Here is a 19,097-nt window from a genome sequence, read left to right as displayed (position 1 = left end):
TTTTTAAAACAGATCTATTCTAATTGCATGATGCTGAGATTTTAAATATTTAGGTGATTGGCAACAAAATAGCATAAAAAGGGAGATAACTCAGAGTATTATAGCACTGAATAATTCAACCACCCATCGTAATAAACATCCCTGTCTGGCAAAGTTTGAACTTTTGGTACTTTTCATTGTAACTCAATTTTCTTATTTCCTTTATTCCTTTTTAATTGATTCTCTTCAGTCATATAAATCTTCTGAAACTGAAAGCTTAATAATATTTATAAGCTTGGTAATTCACCAATACCATCCTGCTCAGGTAAATCATAATCTGTTTTTTCATGAGAGAATTTTTTTAGTTGAGTCACTTCAGTCATATAAAGTTCTTACACAATTCCTGCATCTTTAGCTAACTGATAGAATAATCCATCAGTGTTCTTCAGCAACTCATTGGGAGAATCAAATTCCATTATTTCGCCCTTGTCCAGGACCATGATTCTGAAATATAATAAATTATACTTCTGAAATGTGCTTATATCACAACAATGAAGCTATGCCTAGGCATTGTGAATATTATCCAGGATAATATTATAAAAATGTCTTGAGCAATAATCTACAGCTGAAGAAAAAAAATCGTACCTTAGCATTTTTAAAATGTATAAAATATTTGTCACAATTAATAAAAAAAATGTTTGAAGCAAAAACCTATAAAGTTTGTTTTCACTTCAAGAAAAAGAAAAAGAGTTCAAAATACTGTTTGCAAGGGAATAAATATTAATATCTGTAAAAAATATACCTATCATAATCCATGACTGTGTTCAAACGATGAGCTATGGTTATAACAGAACAATCGGCAAACTTTTGTTTAATTGTCTGCTGGATAAGATCATCTGTTTCCATGTCAACTGCTGCAGTGGCCTCATCAAGAACCAGTATCTTAGTCTTCCTTAATAGACTTCTAGCTAAACAAATTAACTGTCTCTGACCAACACTGAAAAATGTAAACTTGGTTACTGACTTGTGAACATATGATAACTAAATGGAATGATAAGATAGGCTGAAATCTAACAATAACTTAATTTCAAATATCCATAAATTTATCATGTCAACACTCAGAAGTCATGATTTCGAACCTATCACATGGCAGGTTTGTTCAACTGAAATCTTAATTGACTATGATTGTCAACTTTCCTGCAAATGTTGTTCTTTCCATGCACTCTGTCTGCCTCCATTAATCTTAATTAAACTGACTGCCATGATATAGTCAACAGTTCTGAAAGTGGTGTTAAAATCTTGATTGAAACACCAATCAAACAATCATCAATCGATTTTATTAATTTTATTGACACCTATTTTTATTATTTCTAACTGGTTTAGTGATAAAGTATGACAGTTTTAACTACTTGTAATATTTTGGAATAAACATTTCTTATACCCAATGTAATTTATCCCATCTAACTGCAAACAAACCATTAAAGAGGGCCAACTTAAATATTGGCAAAAAGGAGTAGGTTTACCTATTGAGCTCTTGATTTTGACATTTGATTACGGACTTTCAATTTTGAATTTTATTCGGATTTCAGTATCCTTGTGATTTTTCTTTTTTCTTTACAAAGAGTTTTAGAAGTTTTTAGTATCCAGTAAAATGAAGATAGATTTTCTTCGTTTACTTTGATATTACAGTTGGTAGGACAGATTTGTGATTTTGTAACCGGTCATCCTTTGTAAGCGATGTTAAAGAATATGTTAGATTATCAGTTTTATTCCAAACTTTTTTGTGAGACATTCCAAGCAATGATTTTTACATATAAAGACAAAATTAGTGGATGCTTTAACAGTTTGACAAACGACATCGTTGTCATTCAAAGAAGACAAAGTATCAACATCCTCTTTGATCTTAGGTAAGTTAGAAACCTTTGTGCTAATACATCGTAGTTTCGGGTGCGTTTCTAAATGCATATTTGAATAGTTTTGGTCCATTCAGACAAAGTTTACAGTTTTAGTTCATCTGGATCGCACTTTATCCCTTTTCTTTCATAGTCTTTAACTGCATCTATCAATAACCGAAAGTTCTTTTTTCCGTTGGATGGGCTGGGATATTCTATATGTTGGTTATTGATTACGATGTTAAGGTCGCCAGCAATTAACATGACCTCTGGACTTTAATTGTATTTTGACGATGCACATGAGCAATCTGGACGTTTAGATTTCACTTGTTCACCTTAAAGGTCTTAAATTCTCTCTTGTTGTTTAAAATATTGGATACAATATGATTGGTGTAAATATATGGTAGCTTTATTTTTGAAGTAATTAGGTATATAGTTTATTTTTTTGTACATATTTCTGGTGGAAAATACTAAAACAAATTTTTTAAATATTGCTCGTGTCCGTCTTATTTGTGTTAATGATGATTGCACTATGTTGACTGCATTTTTTTGCATATGATCCTATTATATCTGGTTCATTTTCTCACACATTGCTGTCAATAATACGGAGTTATATGCGCAAAACAGGTACTAGTGAGAGATTTAGCTAGCATAAAACCAGGGTTTTTTGCACCATTTTCCCAAACAAGGAAATATCTATGTACCAAGTCAGAAATATAACATTTGTTTTTATTCGTTTGATGTGTTTGATCTTATGATATTTGTCATTTATTAAGGGACTTTCTGTAATGAATTTTCTTTGTAGTTCGTTTTGTTTTATTTATCTATTTATTCTTCTACATAAGGCCAAGATATGGCATATGCGTAACAGTTCATACTAGAATTCTAACGGCCTGCTTTATTTACAAATATACATTTTTAGGAAAACATAAATAAGAGCCAACGACAACCACTGGGTAACAGTCACCTGCTTCCGGACAGACACATACATAATGTGGATAGGATAATATTTCCCTTAACATGGCATAGCGTGTAACAGCACAAAATAAGAACAAACAAACATCAACGTCAACATAGAAAAACACAAAACAGCTGACTATACGTTCTTTTCCTTGTTGAAGGTAGTACGCTGTAATTTAATTGTTTGTATCTTCGTCATTTGACTTCATGTTCATAGGTGTTTCATTAGCAATCCTAACACATACCTTATTTAATATACTACAAATAACGGGGATAAAATATTGAGACACATTTCAAAGAAATAGTACCAACTACACAATTATAAACACTCAGAACTAAGATTATCAAATAATAAACAACATTTAAAGTTAAAGTTGAACCATGCAAACATTTTAAGTGACGTCACAGGCTTACGATGATGAGATTTATGATGAATTTATTTACACCTGTTGCCTGCTGCAATTGTCATGTCGTTAAGTTATCAGTAGAAATAAAATTTGAATATCTTTTAGATTAAAGATGCCAATGCTTCGTCAAGTATCAAGACAATATGAATAAAATTGAGAATGGAAATGGGGAATGTGTCAAAGAGACAACAACCCGACCAAATAAAAAACAACAGCAGAGGGTCACCAACAGGTCTTCAATGTAGCGAGAAATTCCCGCACCCGGAGGCGTCCTTCAGCTGGCCCCATAACAAATATATACTAGTCCAGTGATAATGAACGCCATACTAATTTCCAAATTCAAAATTATATCAAGATGGACTGCATTTTTTACTCCCACTTCTTTTTGTGTATGCAACTACATATTAAAGATATTTTTTGTTTATTCAACACAAAAAATACAAATGTGAAAACTGTTTACATTAATAAAATAGTAAATTGCAATATTTCTTCTTCCATCTTGACATCAAATTATATCGTCAAAAACTTTTATTGCTATATGGAGTCCTGCTTTTAATTGGAAGGATTTTCGATTGTATTGGTTTCATCACAAAACCTGAAATATGCAGATGTATCATAATAAGTTTTTTGTTAAATGAAAACAATTACTATTACTATCATTAGTACTATTAAACAGGTCAGGTACATTGTTCTCTGCGCATATGCATAATTTAGCACACCAATGTTCCCGACAATAAACTCATCATAGATACCAGGACATTATGATTGGTTGTTTACATAATCTTATCTACTTTGTTTCTTTGATTAATTCACGGAATTCTTTACAATACAAAAGACTACCACATGCATAAATTGTACCGAGAACATGTAATTTGAATGACATACAGCGCAATGTTTTTCAGAGATTTCATTTTTCTCTACTCTCTCTGTTGTGATTACATTTACAGACTATGATAGTTCTATGCTCACATTATCAAACAGTGTTTCTGTCTTAAGTACATAGTTTTAAGTACTCAAGACTTCAGAAATTCGTTCATAAGACAGCAACAACACCAAATCCGAAAAATGATGTCAATTTGCATTTAGATTTCGAAATCAGGATGCCCCAACTTTTCAGTTATTTCGTAAAATAAAAGGAGTGAATTTTAATCGTACGTAAACTGCATCCACAAACTTATTTTTTGTTTGTTTCACAAGGAATATTTTTGTTTTATTCAACTTACTTCTGTCATTGCAAAGGTCATCAAAACTTTATTAAAGGACCATTGCTAAATAAAAATAAAAGCCACATTCGGCACACCAACACAGATTATCAAAAGTATGTTGTCTTGTGTTACCAAACAATGATACACAGTGTTAACAAAAGCAATACTGTCATATTCGTAACTTTCGATACAGGATATTTTAAGATCATGGTAGGTTAAACCTGATTTTACGGCTAGCCAAACCTCCCGCTTAAATGGCAATGGTGAAAATACCGCTAAAATAACAACATTACCTGACAGGAATGGAGTACAAATAAACGCAAGAACAACCAGGACAGATAAATTCATATGAAAATGATATAATATAGTACATTAAAGCATTTAAACCATATACTGATGTAATTAGTTATGGGGAAGTTAGTTCATTCTTTCATCCCCCAGTTGTTTGATGGGGGAGGGGGTTATTGAAAATAAACTGGTATTAGCCTACAATGCATTGATGCTCATTGTGTTTTTGATCAATTTAATAGGAACATTTTTTTTTATTGTGTGCTTGTAAAATATTATGCAAATGTAATCTGACGACAAAATTCTATAGGTCTCGACCTGCTGAATGATTAACAAATCTAACGCAGACTCTAACAACTTTGTGAAAAAAACATAGTGCCCTAGACGTACCCTCCTCTTTTTTGTTTGGTTGTATTACGGAGACTTTTAACTGAACTTCTTTAAATTAATGACAGAATTATCTGTCAGAGTGTGAGGTATAAAACCACTGATTTGTGACCGGTCTCGGGAAAGAACAAGAGAGTAGTACATATACTAAACAAATAGGTTCCTACGCATAGCTGCATCTTTGTCAATATGTGAATTATTTGGTAGCGTTGGTATCAAATGAAAGCTTGTGGACTTGAGCTCACTGTAGAACCCTTGCTAAAAAAAAAATTTTAAATGACAAAAAAAAAAGTATAAAAAATTATAGTATGATTGTACACCAACGATGTTGTTCAGATCAGAAGTACCTATTTTTGTACTATCAAACTTCTGGAAACCATTACGCTATCAAATGCAATTAACAGTATGTTTAATTTTCCAGCACAAGTCAGGATAAAATATAGTTTTGACATGACATGATTGTCACCTTATATGAAGACAACGTAGCCATTAATGTGTATGATTGCGATATTTACCCTAGAAGTCAATAGGGCTATGAACTAGTGGTTTTATACTTTCTAATAAGAATAAAGACGACTCATGTGATGAATATGAAATTCAAAAGTCAGCCACTTATTTTCGAAAATGTATAAAACTGAAGTAGAATATATATTACATCCCACAGACAATAGAGATAATATATGCTTTAAATTCCAAGCTAATGGCGGTCTTAGAAATATCAGTTATAATAAATTGGGCCATATTCATACTTACGACATACATCCCAACATTGATGGGCAACAACGTTTTACACATGACACACATGCATCGGTGTCAAACGCTTTAGTTTCCATTCTTCCTATAAATTTCAGAAGGTCACTTCTGTGGTCTTTTTTATATGTCTAAAAAGTCAATATTTGTATATTAAGATAACACAAGAAAGTCAATTTTTCGATGGACTGCATTAGAATAATTGGAAGGTTACTGTCGAAAAAAGATATCTTTAATTCGCTAACAAGAGTTAACTCCATCAGGGAGGAGTAAGTTGTATTTAACGGATCAAATAAATTGACCAACATCTCTGCTTTTCATATTAATGACAGATATAGATTATAAATTGATAACCGATTACTAAATGAGATACGTTTTACAAAATATACTTACATTGTCATGTTGATGTTCATATGCTGTGTTGAATATTGCTATAAATATGTTTAAAGTGACTAAAGTAAATATAGCCAAAAATATCACAAGAAAAATTACATTGATATACGAAATAATCTCTTTGTCAGAATCAATAGCAGTAAAAGTGACATAAACTTCGTCTCCGTGCATAATAGACAACAAAGACTGGAAGGTGGATGTCCAGGAAGCAAACTGTAAATAAAAAGTAATTAACCGTTTCAAAAAAAATATTCTTGTTCAGTTTATTTTGTATACAGAACATATGTTAACATTACATTGCGGTTTATATACACTCCAAATGCTATGATTTTCTGTCGTTTATTTAAGAGATACCTGTATTGCATTTAAATCTCCGACGGCATTAATAAGTGTGTTGGTGGTTGCAAGATAAGGTAAATGGCGGGGGAATATTACCGTATAATCAATTATGGATTGATGCCATGAAAATTGGTGACGTTATCCAATCAAAATGAACGCAACCAACGATGTTGCATTAGAATTATTCGTTTCTGAGCCAATCTGAGGTAACAATTTGCTGCTATACACGCTATATCTGCCAATAGAATCTGAAATATCATAATAGGGAGCCAAACAATCGATCTAAATCTTTTGTCTGATTATTGAGACCCAGTCATCTCGGTCAACCAGTCAGCTAATTCATTATGGTGATAATTAACACTTTAAACCAGTTAGTTTGCCCGGTCAACAACTTCACGGCCGACACTCGGCTAACCGAGAGATTGGTCGGTTAATCTATGTTGAGTATGCGGCTATATCGGCGGTTGGTCTGTTAATCGGGTTTGCTAAAGTCTGTTAATCATGTGTCATCGAGAAAATCATTGCAAGTTTAGTATGTTTCATTGTATAACTTTTTAAAAATATTTTTATCATAAAAAATATTCATGTCTGACAAAACAATTCAATTTGCTGAATCCAGTGGTGTAATAATTTTTTTTCTAGCTTCGATAAACGTTCTATAAAATGAAAAGGCGGGTTACTCATCAATAAATTTATACACATTTTACACACACAAAATGTACACAAAATGGCACATTGTTCGAATTTACTTGCATGCAATATTTTGAACATCGAAAAAAGACAGACATTATGTTTGTTAACCATAATAATATCATTGTGTGAAAAATCTTCACGAAAATCTGTATTTTGGTGACATTAATCAATGTTTATTTAAAACCTAGTCTGTTAATGGGTCGGATGTATAAAACTCGGTCTGTTAATTGGTCTGTTAAGAGTTATGAATGGCAATAAAAGAATAATTGCTACTATGTGGGGTGTTGTCGCATCATGGGTAGGCTCAAGACGAACGGCTAAAATATACGGAAACAACACATGAACACTGAAACATAAAATATAGGGAAACAACACATGAACAATGAAACATAAAACATACGTAAACAACACATGATCAATGAACAATTTAGACAATAGAAATTGAAAATTGATAAAAATGGTTTCAAAAAGTGTAATATTAAAGTAATATTAATTTCATCCAAATCTTGTGGATTCTGTTCAAAAGTCATCTACATTAGTAACAAGCATATAAATCAGAGATAAACGTCGTAATGTAACTAAACAGCAGTAAGTAAAATATATTTGGATGCTAGAATATAAAGAATAGAGAAAGAATAATGAGTAAGATAAATAAAATGTAGAGAAAAGTGGCATAACAATTTAAAGAATACAGAAATAAACAAAAAACCCATTCCGTACCCTCATGGTATACACGAGAATCTGGATGGAGATGCAGAATATAAAATAATAGATAAGGACAGTAGAGAGTGGTGCATTGCTAAAAAAGAGAGAAAAAATAATAATTGTTTAAGAATACAGACATGAAACACCCCTGGGTGTTGAAACAGTAACGGATTGCGATGTACTCAAATTGGTGACAAATGCTAGAAGTTTACATGCGGACAACTGCAGTTCTCCTCTGCACTTATGTAGAAAGGAACTAAACGGAATAACATGAATTAAAACATAAGATAACCAAATGTAGCTTCATTCGATCCTTTCCATTTACTTCTTTAGAATGATTTGTAAACAACATATGATCAACTAATAGAAGAAAAGAAACAATTGGATGATACTGACGAATTAGGGTTTAACGTCCAGTGACCAATATCATGTGCATATGAGAACGACAACACGTTATATGTATATATTGAACAATTGCTCCAACTTATTGTGTACTATACATATATTCTTATGTTGTATTGTAATACCACTGTCCCAGGTTAGGGGAGGGTTGGGATCCCGCTAACATGTTTAACCCCAGCCACATTATTCATGTATGTGCCTGTCCCAAGTCAGGAGCCTGTAATTCAGTGGTTGTCGTTCGTTTATTACATATTTGTTTTTCGTTCATTTTTGTTTTTATATAAATAAGGCCGTTAGTTTTCTCGTATGAATTGTTTTACATTGTCATATCGGGGCCTTTTATAGCTGACTACTGTATGCGGTATGGGATTTGCTCATTGTTGAAGGCCGTACGGTGACCTATAGTTGATAATGTCTGTGTCATTTTGGTCTCTTGTGGACAGTTGTCTCGTTGGCAATCATACCACATCTTCTTTTTTATATGTATATCTATTTTTCTTTTTTTCTTTTTGGGTTGCTTGTTTGTTACCTATTTCAACCACACTTGCATTAAAATGCATTAGTATTTAAAAACAAACCCACATATTATAGATTTTTTATCTACATATTCTTTAAGAACTTAAATAGTTCTCATTAATCTTTTTTATATATATCATTGTTTATATTGTATTATGAAAATTATTGATGTTATAATGTTTATGCCCTTTGGGGCCCATAACAGGAAATAAAAAAAAGATCTTCTGTACCCAGTGCTGTATCAGAAAGACACCTTCAGTCGGATTTTAGAACGTACTACTTTAATTTGAACAGACACAAATATTAAGGCTGATTGAAAACGTTAATAATAAATGCATGCATATTCCAGCGGCCAATCCATATCACGCTAAATTGAAGTGACACACCCTTCAATAAAATGCAAAGAAAGTCAAAATAAAAATGCTCTTACTAGAAGGATACTGTTGCACCGTATTATCATTTTATTTACTCAAGAACATCTCATTCTTAAATTTTTCAATGGGAAAATATAAAGGTAGCAAAACTATTGTCGTGGCTAAATAACTCTTAACTGACACAATTTTAATTGTTCAACCCATTAACAGACTTTATTCCCATAATTTTCACTAAAACGTGGTATTATTCACGTTATATTACATTCATGAAATATTTACTAACTTCAATCTATTTTTTAGAACCAAAGTACTTTTTTGCGTCCTTTAAATGATATCTAAAACTGTTTATTTCGCCTTTTAATAAAAACAATTGCTGAGCGTATAAGCATAAATACTACATACCTGCGCGACGCCTTTTAGTTATGCTGAAAACTGCGCAGACTATAAATTGTTTTTACAGGTGGAAAATGTTCTACGATAGATATAATTTTGTCAGACACTTTTCCTTTTTTCATTTGGTTCTTATAATATGCCAAAAATCTGTATATTTAACAGAATTTGACATTAAATTGTGCGTTTTACTCTTAACAGACGTATAACCAACCCGATTAACAGACCAACCGCCCATATAGCCGCATACTCAATATAGATTAACTCTCGGTTAGCCGAGTGTCGGCCGTGAACTTAGTATTATAGATTATTTGGAACTGTTATGATCAACGTATGATGGACTTTTACCCTTTCTTTCAAGATGTAAGAAATAGTTAACCTAGATAACATTGTTTGTGCTATACTAAACCGATAAAGGTTTTTCTTTTGTGCATGTCATTCACCCATGTAACTTATATGTGATATTAACCTTTAACACTTCGTCTTATAAATAAATAAATGTGAGAAATACGTTAATGAAACACCCACCACCTACAAATATGACAAAAAGACAACAAACATTTAATGATCAATATGTTCATTATAATTTAATATATATAAATGTATTCAAAACATTGTATCTCTGTTCACTTTCTTTTTATATATATAAAGTGTCTTTAATCAACCTAATAAAATAAAATAACTCTTTATAAATTGCATACATCCGACGAACAGTGGTTTACAATAACTAGAAACGGAGTTACTTTAAAAAGAAAAGAATTTAAAAGAAACGATCGATAAAAAGAAGGGACCTGAGAAGAAAACATTAGCCAAATTCATCTATGGTCAATAAGCTTAAGGAAGAAGTTTTTTGACTGCGTGTTTCTATTTTTGCATGGCTTGTGTAACTGCATAGTAGGCGACCTTACCATGTGAACGCAACTGGGTATTTGTTTTTTTATTTGTTTTTTCATTGATTTACGAAATGTAACCATCGATAAACATTTTTTACCATTTCCTATTCCCGAATTTGACATTTTGAGTGAAAATGTATTCGTAATCCGATTGAAACAAGCATACCAGAACGCATATCATGTCAATGCTACAGATCATGTTCATTTTGCATTCTTTTGATTTAGTTTTTCTTTTAACTTTGATTGTATCTCGTTACTGAACAAATAAATTTGAGCATTGGTACCCTGCTGTTATTTTCAATTTCAACATTATGCATGATATATTTGATAATTGTAATACTATTTTCAACTCTAGAATATAAGTCTGAAAACATGATTCTAATAGTTTGACCGAACTTGAAAGATAACTATATTAAGAAGATGTCAAATGAGTAATGTAGTGAACTTTTACGAATATCTTATTTCAACTAGTCTCGAAATTCTTTAAATAAGACGAAACCTCGTGCAACATATTAAGATAGTGTACCTTTATATGGTAGGGTCCAAGGACTACCCATGCAAATAAAACAAATCCAGTAAACAATATTGAAATGCAGGCCAGGAACTTTAAAACAACAAATGCTGATCGCTCCATAACAGAAAATAAAAGCTGAAATACAAATTTAGAATATAAACTTATCAATCATTTAATTGAAAACTACACAAAATTCATACACCATTTGTACGTTTTCTTATAATTATAGATATTAAATATTAGTATTAAAATATCAGACTTAAAAGTAGTGTGTTATTGATGAGATGCCGTAGGCAGTAAGAACATTAAAAATCCCTTTTGTACTCAAGATTCATTGTCGGTGCTCGCATAAACTGTATGCGTCCAAATATCGACTACTGAAAAAAATCAAATTCGGATTAATTAATCAATATATTTTTCGTACTCCATATTCTTTGTACTTACGCCAAAAACGTGATCATACGCTAAATAATGCAAGACACTCATCCATGTAAACAAACAGCCAAATCCAAGGAGAATACCAGTTGTATCGTACATTGATATGATATAGTTTGTTTGTATCTGAAGTAGAATATACATGTATAAAAGAAAATGAATAAACAAAAGTCCATGTTAATATGAATTAAACTTGTATCGCTAGTTTTCCTCAGTTAAGATGGAAAACGTGTATCTTCTTTATTAGCTTTTAGCAATCCGCCCTTAACTTTTTTACTTTTAAGACATCGTGACACATAAGAATTCAGTTCATTTGCACATACCGTTTCCTGTTAAAATAAGTCCCAAAAACACCTTTTCCATCATTCTGATTAAACCGCCCTCACAACTTTAATCTTGAATCGATCATTGAGTTTTTCTGTTTGATCATGATCTCGGATATGTTCCTTATGTCGTAACTACAATCCCCTTCCCTTTTTTCGAATGTGACCTGCCGAATTAAACTATTATCTGGGGTTTGTAATAACAAGAGCAACACGATGGATTGCTAAATGTGTACTTACCCTTCTGGTGCACCTGAGATCACCCCCATTTTTGGTGGGGTTCGTGTTGCTTAGTTTTTAGTTTTTTGTGTTGTGTCTTGTGGTCTATTACATGACTGTTTGTATTTTTCTTTTTTAGCGTTGTCAGTTAATGTGTTTACTATTATGTAAAACAGAATTAATTTTACTCACCCCATGGTCAATACTTAATTTCATTACTGATCCCACTATTGTTATGATATTCGAAAGACATAATATCAAATCATTCAGCTTAAATATTTCCCAACATGCTCTGTTAGACAGTATCTTTCCTTTTTCCTTCTTCTTGTAATGGTCTTTTGTTTTCTGAATTCAGCATAGAAAATGTTTTGCATCTTTTTTTTAAGAATGACTTTAATCATATTGAAATCATTTTTTATTATTATTATACAAATTATACAATCGTTTGCCCCTATACGATAAGACACTGCTTTCTGGTGTGCCAAAGCATTTATCTTGTTATAGCATTACTTACCAAATACAACCTTTAACATACTTGTTATAGCATTACTTACCAAATACAACCTTTAACATATTTGTTATAGCATTACTTACCAAATACAACCTTTAACATACTTGTTATAGCATTACTTACCAAATACAACCTTTAACATATTTGTTATAGCATTACTTACCAAATACAACCTTTAACATACTTGTTATAGCATTACTTACCAAGTACAACCTTTAACATATTTGTTATAGCATTACTTACCAAATACAACCTTTAACATATTTGTTATAGCATTACTTACCAAATACAACCTTTAACATACTTGTTATAGCATTACTTACCAAATACAACCTTTATAAACATATTTGTTTTTCGATGCAATAGAAGATTACAACTGTTTTCCATGAAAACATTTAGAAAAGTGTATTTATATCAAATGTGAAATCGCTAAATCAATCAATAAATATAAAACAGGATGTGAATCGTGTTAACTGGTCCAAATTCTAGCTTAGAATTTACCCCTAAAAATAGTTTGGTATAATGAAATCATACAAAAACTGCTTGTTTTTATAATGAATTTCATCATCTTTGAAGTTTGCATAAATGGAAACATCGTTTGGAACTTATTTTAAGTGGATGACATGTTTTTTATTTTGTTTTGCGTTTTGTATCAATATATTTGTAGGAATCGGAACCGCGGCGGTCACGGTGAAATGCTATGGTCCAAGCCGAAGTGCGTTGGTTAACACGCTGAAGTTCGAAGGTTAACGTTAATGTTACGATTGAGTGTGATGGTGTATACCAGCTAGATGAGATGGTCTGAAGTTAGAATCCCATTTAATGAAGCGAAGAAGTAGTGAGCAGGCTAGCTTCGCATTTAGGAGATCGGGTTTGATTTTTGGTCAGGACAAACAACAGTTAATTTGCTAATCATCCGCTTAGCCCGCAGAAGTAAAGAGTTAGTTAGAAAAAATAATAATTGTTTAAGAATACAGACATGAAACACCCCTGGGTGTTGAAACAGTAACGGATTGCGATGTACTCAAATTGGTGACAAATGCTAGAAGTTTACATGCGGACAACTGCAGTTCTCCTCTGCACTTATGTAGAAAGGAACTAAACGGAATAACATGAATTAAAACATAAGATAACCAAATGTAGCTTCATTCGATCCTTTCCATTTACTTCTTTAGAATGATTTGTAAACAACATATGATCAACTAATAGAAGAAAAGAAACAATTGGATGATACTGACGAATTAGGGTTTAACGTCCAGTGACCAATATCATGTGCATATGAGAACGACAACACGTTATATGTATATATTGAACAATTGCTCCAACTTATTGTGTACTATACATATATTCTTATGTTGTATTGTAATACCACTGTCCCAGGTTAGGGGAGGGTTGGGATCCCGCTAACATGTTTAACCCCAGCCACATTATTCATGTATGTGCCTGTCCCAAGTCAGGAGCCTGTAATTCAGTGGTTGTCGTTCGTTTATTACATATTTGTTTTTCGTTCATTTTTGTTTTTATATAAATAAGGCCGTTAGTTTTCTCGTATGAATTGTTTTACATTGTCATATCGGGGCCTTTTATAGCTGACTACTGTATGCGGTATGGGATTTGCTCATTGTTGAAGGCCGTACGGTGACCTATAGTTGATAATGTCTGTGTCATTTTGGTCTCTTGTGGACAGTTGTCTCGTTGGCAATCATACCACATCTTCTTTTTTATATGTATATCTATTTTTCTTTTTTTCTTTTTGGGTTGCTTGTTTGTTACCTATTTCAACCACACTTGCATTAAAATGCATTAGTATTTAAAAACAAACCCACATATTATAGATTCTTTATCTACATATTCTTTAAGAACTTAAATAGTTCTCATTAATCTTTTTTATATATATCATTGTTTATATTGTATTATGAAAATTATTGATGTTATAATGTTTATGCCCTTTGGGGCCCATAACAGGAAATAAAAAAAAGATCTTCTGTACCCAGTGCTGTATCAGAAAGACACCTTCAGTCGGATTTTAGAACGTACTACTTTAATTTGAACAGACACAAATATTAAGGCTGATTGAAAACGTTAATAATAAATGCATGCATATTCCAGCGGCCAATCCATATCACGCTAAATTGAAGTGACACACCCTTCAATAAAATGCAAAGAAAGTCAAAATAAAAATGCTCTTACTAGAAGGATACTGTTGCACCGTATTATCATTTTATTTACTCAAGAACATCTCATTCTTAACTTTTTCAATGGGAAAATATAAAGGTAGCAAAACTATTGTCGTGGCTAAATAACTCTTAACTGACACAATTTTAATTGTTCAACCCATTAACAGACTTTATTCCCATAATTTTCACTAAAACGTGGTATTATTCACGTTATATTACATTCAAGAAATATTTACTAACTTCAATCTATTTTTTAGAACCAAAGTACTTTTTTGCGTCCTTTAAATGATATCTAAAACTGTTTATTTCGCCTTTTAATAAAAACAATTGCTGAGCGTATAAGCATAAATACTACATACCTGCGCGACGCCTTTTAGTTATGCTGAAAACTGCGCAGACTATAAATTGTTTTTACAGGTGGAAAATGTTCTACGATAGATATAATTTTGTCAGACACTTTTCCTTTTTTCATTTGGTTCTTATAATATGCCAAAAATCTGTATATTTAACAGAATTTGACATTAAATTGTGCGTTTTACTCTTAACAGACGTATAACCAACCCGATTAACAGACCAACCGCCCATATAGCCGCATACTCAATATAGATTAACTCTCGGTTAGCCGAGTGTCGGCCGTGAACTTAGTATTATAGATTATTTGGAACTGTTATGATCAACGTATGATGGACTTTTACCCTTTCTTTCAAGATGTAAGAAATAGTTAACCTAGATAACATTGTTTGTGCTATACTAAACCGATAAAGGTTTTTCTTTTGTGCATGTCATTCACCCATGTAACTTATATGTGATATTAACCTTTAACACTTCGTCTTATAAATAAATAAATGTGAGAAATACGTTAATGAAACACCCACCACCTACAAATATGACAAAAAGACAACAAACATTTAATGATCAATATGTTCATTATAATTTAATATATATAAATGTATTCAAAACATTGTATCTCTGTTCACTTTCTTTTTATATATATAAAGTGTCTTTAATCAAACTAATAAAATAAAATAACTCTTTATAAATTGCATACATCCGACGAACAGTGGTTTACAATAACTAGAAACGGAGTTACTTTAAAAAGAAAAGAATTTAAAAGAAACGATCGATAAAAAGAAGGGACCTGAGAAGAAAACATTAGCCAAATTCATCTATGGTCAATAAGCTTAAGGAAGAAGTTTTTTGACTGCGTGTTTCTATTTTTGCATGGCTTGTGTAACTGCATAGTAGGCGACCTTACCATGTGAACGCAACTGGGTATTTGTTTTTTTATTTGTTTTTTCATTGATTTACGAAATGTAACCATCGATAAACATTTTTTACCATTTCCTATTCCCGAATTTGACATTTTGAGTGAAAATGTATTCGTAATCCGATTGAAACAAGCATACCAGAACGCATATCATGTCAATGCTACAGATCATGTTCATTTTGCATTCTTTTGATTTAGTTTTTCTTTTAACTTTGATTGTATCTCGTTACTGAACAAATAAATTTGAGCATTGGTACCCTGCTGTTATTTTCAATTTCAACATTATGCATGATATATTTGATAATTGTAATACTATTTTCAACTCTAGAATATAAGTCTGAAAACATGATTCTAATAGTTTGACCGAACTTGAAAGATAACTATATTAAGAAGATGTCAAATGAGTAATGTAGTGAACTTTTACGAATATCTTATTTCAACTAGTCTCGAAATTCTTTAAATAAGACGAAACCTCGTGCAACATATTAAGATAGTGTACCTTTATATGGTAGGGTCCAAGGACTACCCATGCAAATAAAACAAACCCAGTAAACAATATTGAAATGCAGGCCAGGAACTTTAAAACAACAAATGCTGATCTCTCCATCACAGAAAATAAAAGCTGAAATACAAATTTATAATATAAACTTATCAATCATTTAATTGAAAACTACACAAAATTCATACACCATTTGTACGTTTTCTTATAATTATAGATATTAAATATTAGTATTAAAATATCAGACTTAAAAGTAGTGTGTTATTGATGAGATGCCGTAGGCAGTAAGAACATTAAAAATCCCTTTTGTACTCAAGATTCATTGTCGGTGCTCGCATAAACTGTATGCGTCCAAATATCGACTACTGAAAAAAATCAAATTCGGATTAATTAATCAATATATTTTTCGTACTCCATATTCTTTGTACTTACGCCAAAAACGTGATCATACGCTAAATAATGCAAGACACTCATCCATGTAAACAAACAGCCAAATCCAAGGAGAATACCAGTTGTATCGTACATTGATATGATATAGTTTGTTTGTATCTGAAGTAGAATATACATGTATAAAAGAAAATGAATAAACAAAAGTCCATGTTAATATGAATTAAACTTGTATCGCTAGTTTTCCTCAGTTAAGATGGAAAACGTGTATCTTCTTTATTAGCTTTTAGCAATCCGCCCTTAACTTTTTTACTTTTAAGACATCGTGACACATAAGAATTCAGTTCATTTGCACATACCGTTTCCTGTTAAAATAAGTCCCAAAAACACCTTTTCCATCATTCTGATTAAACCGCCCTCACAACTTTAATCTTGAATCGATCATTGAGTTTTTCTGTTTGATCATGATCTCGGATATGTTCCTTATGTCGTAACTACAATCCCCTTCCCTTTTTTCGAATGTGACCTGCCGAATTAAACTATTATCTGGGGTTTGTAATAACAAGAGCAACACGATGGATTGCTAAATGTGTACTTACCCTTCTGGTGCACCTGAGATCACCCCCATTTTTGGTGGGGTTCGTGTTGCTTAGTTTTTAGTTTTTTGTGTTGTGTCTTGTGGTCTATTACATGACTGTTTGTATTTTTCTTTTTTAGCGTTGTCAGTTAATGTGTTTACTATTATGTAAAACAGAATTAATTTTACTCACCCCATGGTCAATACTTAATTTCATTACTGATCCCACTATTGTTATGATATTCGAAAGACATAATATCAAATCATTCAGCTTAAATATTTCCCAACATGCTCTGTTAGACAGTATCTTTCCTTTTTCCTTCTTCTTGTAATGGTCTTTTGTTTTCTGAATTCAGCATAGAAAATGTTTTGCATCTTTTTTTTAAGAATGACTTTAATCATATTGAAATCATTTTTTATTATTATTATACAAATTATACAATCGTTTGCCCCTATACGATAAGACACTGCTTTCTGGTGTGCCAAAGCATTTATCTTGTTATAGCATTACTTACCAAATACAACCTTTAACATACTTGTTATAGCATTACTTACCAAATACAACCTTTAACATATTTGTTATAGCATTACTTACCAAATACAACCTTTAACATACTTGTTATAGCATTACTTACCAAATACAACCTTTATAAACATATTTGTTTTTCGATGCAATAGAAGATTACAACTGTTTTCCATGAAAACATTTAGAAAAGTGTATTTATATCAAATGTGAAATCGCTAAATCAATCAATAAATATAAAACAGGATGTGAATCGTGTTAACTGGTCCAAATTCTAGCTTAGAATTTACCCCTAAAAATAGTTTGGTATAATGAAATCATACAAAAACTGCTTGTTTTTATAATGAATTTCATCATCTTTGAAGTTTGCATAAATGGAAACATCGTTTGGAACTTATTTTAAGTGGATGACATGTTTTTTATTTTGTTTTGCGTTTTGTATCAATATATTTGTAGGAATCGGAACCGCGGCGGTCACGGTGAAATGCTATGGTCCAAGCCGAAGTGCGTTGGTTAACACGCTGAAGTTCGAAGGTTAACGTTAATGTTACGATTGAGTGTGATGGTGTATACCAGCTAGATGAGATGGTCTGAAGTTAGAATCCCATTTAATGAAGCGAAGAAGTAGTGAGCAGGCTAGCTTCGCATTTAGGAGATCGGGTTTGATTTTTGGTCAGGACAAACAACAGTTAATTTGCTAATCATCCGCTTAGCCCGCAGAAGTAAAGAGTTAGTTAGAAAAAATAATAATTGTTTAAGAATACAGACATGAAACACCCCTGGGTGTTGAAACAGTAACGGATTGCGATGTACTCAAATTGGTGACAAATGCTAGAAGTTTACATGCGGACAACTGCAGTTCTCCTCTGCACTTATGTAGAAAGGAACTAAACGGAATAACATGAATTAAAACATAAGATAACCAAATGTAGCTTCATTCGATCCTTTCCATTTACTTCTTTAGAATGATTTGTAAACAACATATGATCAACTAATAGAAGAAAAGAAACAATTGGATGATACTGACGAATTAGGGTTTAACGTCCAGTGACCAATATCATGTGCATATGAGAACGACAACACGTTATATGT

At 31.9% G+C, this 19,097-nt stretch overlaps 1 protein-coding gene across 5 annotated transcripts; it reads right to left on the bottom strand.

The window, feature by feature from the left end:
- Positions 1-3,642: 3,642 nt before the first annotated feature.
- On the bottom strand, positions 3,643-17,837 carry LOC143082940 (mucolipin-1-like). 5 transcript variants are annotated; one of them, XM_076258986.1, is made up of 6 exons: positions 17,676-17,837; positions 16,951-17,067; positions 16,519-16,641; positions 6,361-6,474; positions 5,872-5,999; positions 3,643-3,833 (listed from the first exon to the last, which is right to left on the bottom strand). In XM_076258986.1, exons 1-6 carry the CDS (start codon positions 17,697-17,699, stop codon positions 3,791-3,793), a joined length of 549 nt encoding a protein of 182 aa, XP_076115101.1. In that variant the 5' UTR covers positions 17,700-17,837; the 3' UTR covers positions 3,643-3,790. The 5 variants fall into 5 exon arrangements, with proteins under 5 accessions (XP_076115101.1, XP_076115099.1, XP_076115100.1 ...); XM_076258984.1 differs by having other exon boundaries at positions 6,262-6,474; positions 17,676-17,832; XM_076258985.1 differs by lacking the exons at positions 16,519-16,641; positions 16,951-17,067; positions 17,676-17,837 and adding exons at positions 11,100-11,222; positions 11,532-11,648; positions 12,257-12,402 and having other exon boundaries at positions 6,262-6,474.
- Positions 17,838-19,097: the final 1,260 nt, after the last annotated feature.

The sequence above is a fragment of the Mytilus galloprovincialis genome, chromosome 7 (genome assembly GCF_965363235.1).
Source record: "Mytilus galloprovincialis chromosome 7, xbMytGall1.hap1.1, whole genome shotgun sequence".
Classification (NCBI taxonomy): domain Eukaryota; kingdom Metazoa; phylum Mollusca; class Bivalvia; order Mytilida; family Mytilidae; genus Mytilus; species Mytilus galloprovincialis.
The sequence above is the reverse complement of the archived record's forward strand: the minus strand, read 5'-3'. Positions and strand labels throughout refer to the sequence as shown.

Coding starts and splice junctions, on each gene's coding strand:
- LOC143082940 (XM_076258984.1), bottom strand. CDS start 17,699: ATGAAATTAAGTATTGACCATGGG. Junction 16,642..16,950: donor CGTATGATCACGTTTTTGGC/GTAAGTACAAAG, acceptor TTTGTATTTCAG/CTTTTATTTTCTGTGATGGA. Junction 6,000..6,261: donor ATGAACATCAACATGACAAT/GTAAGTATATTT, acceptor TTGACTTTTTAG/ACATATAAAAAAGACCACAG.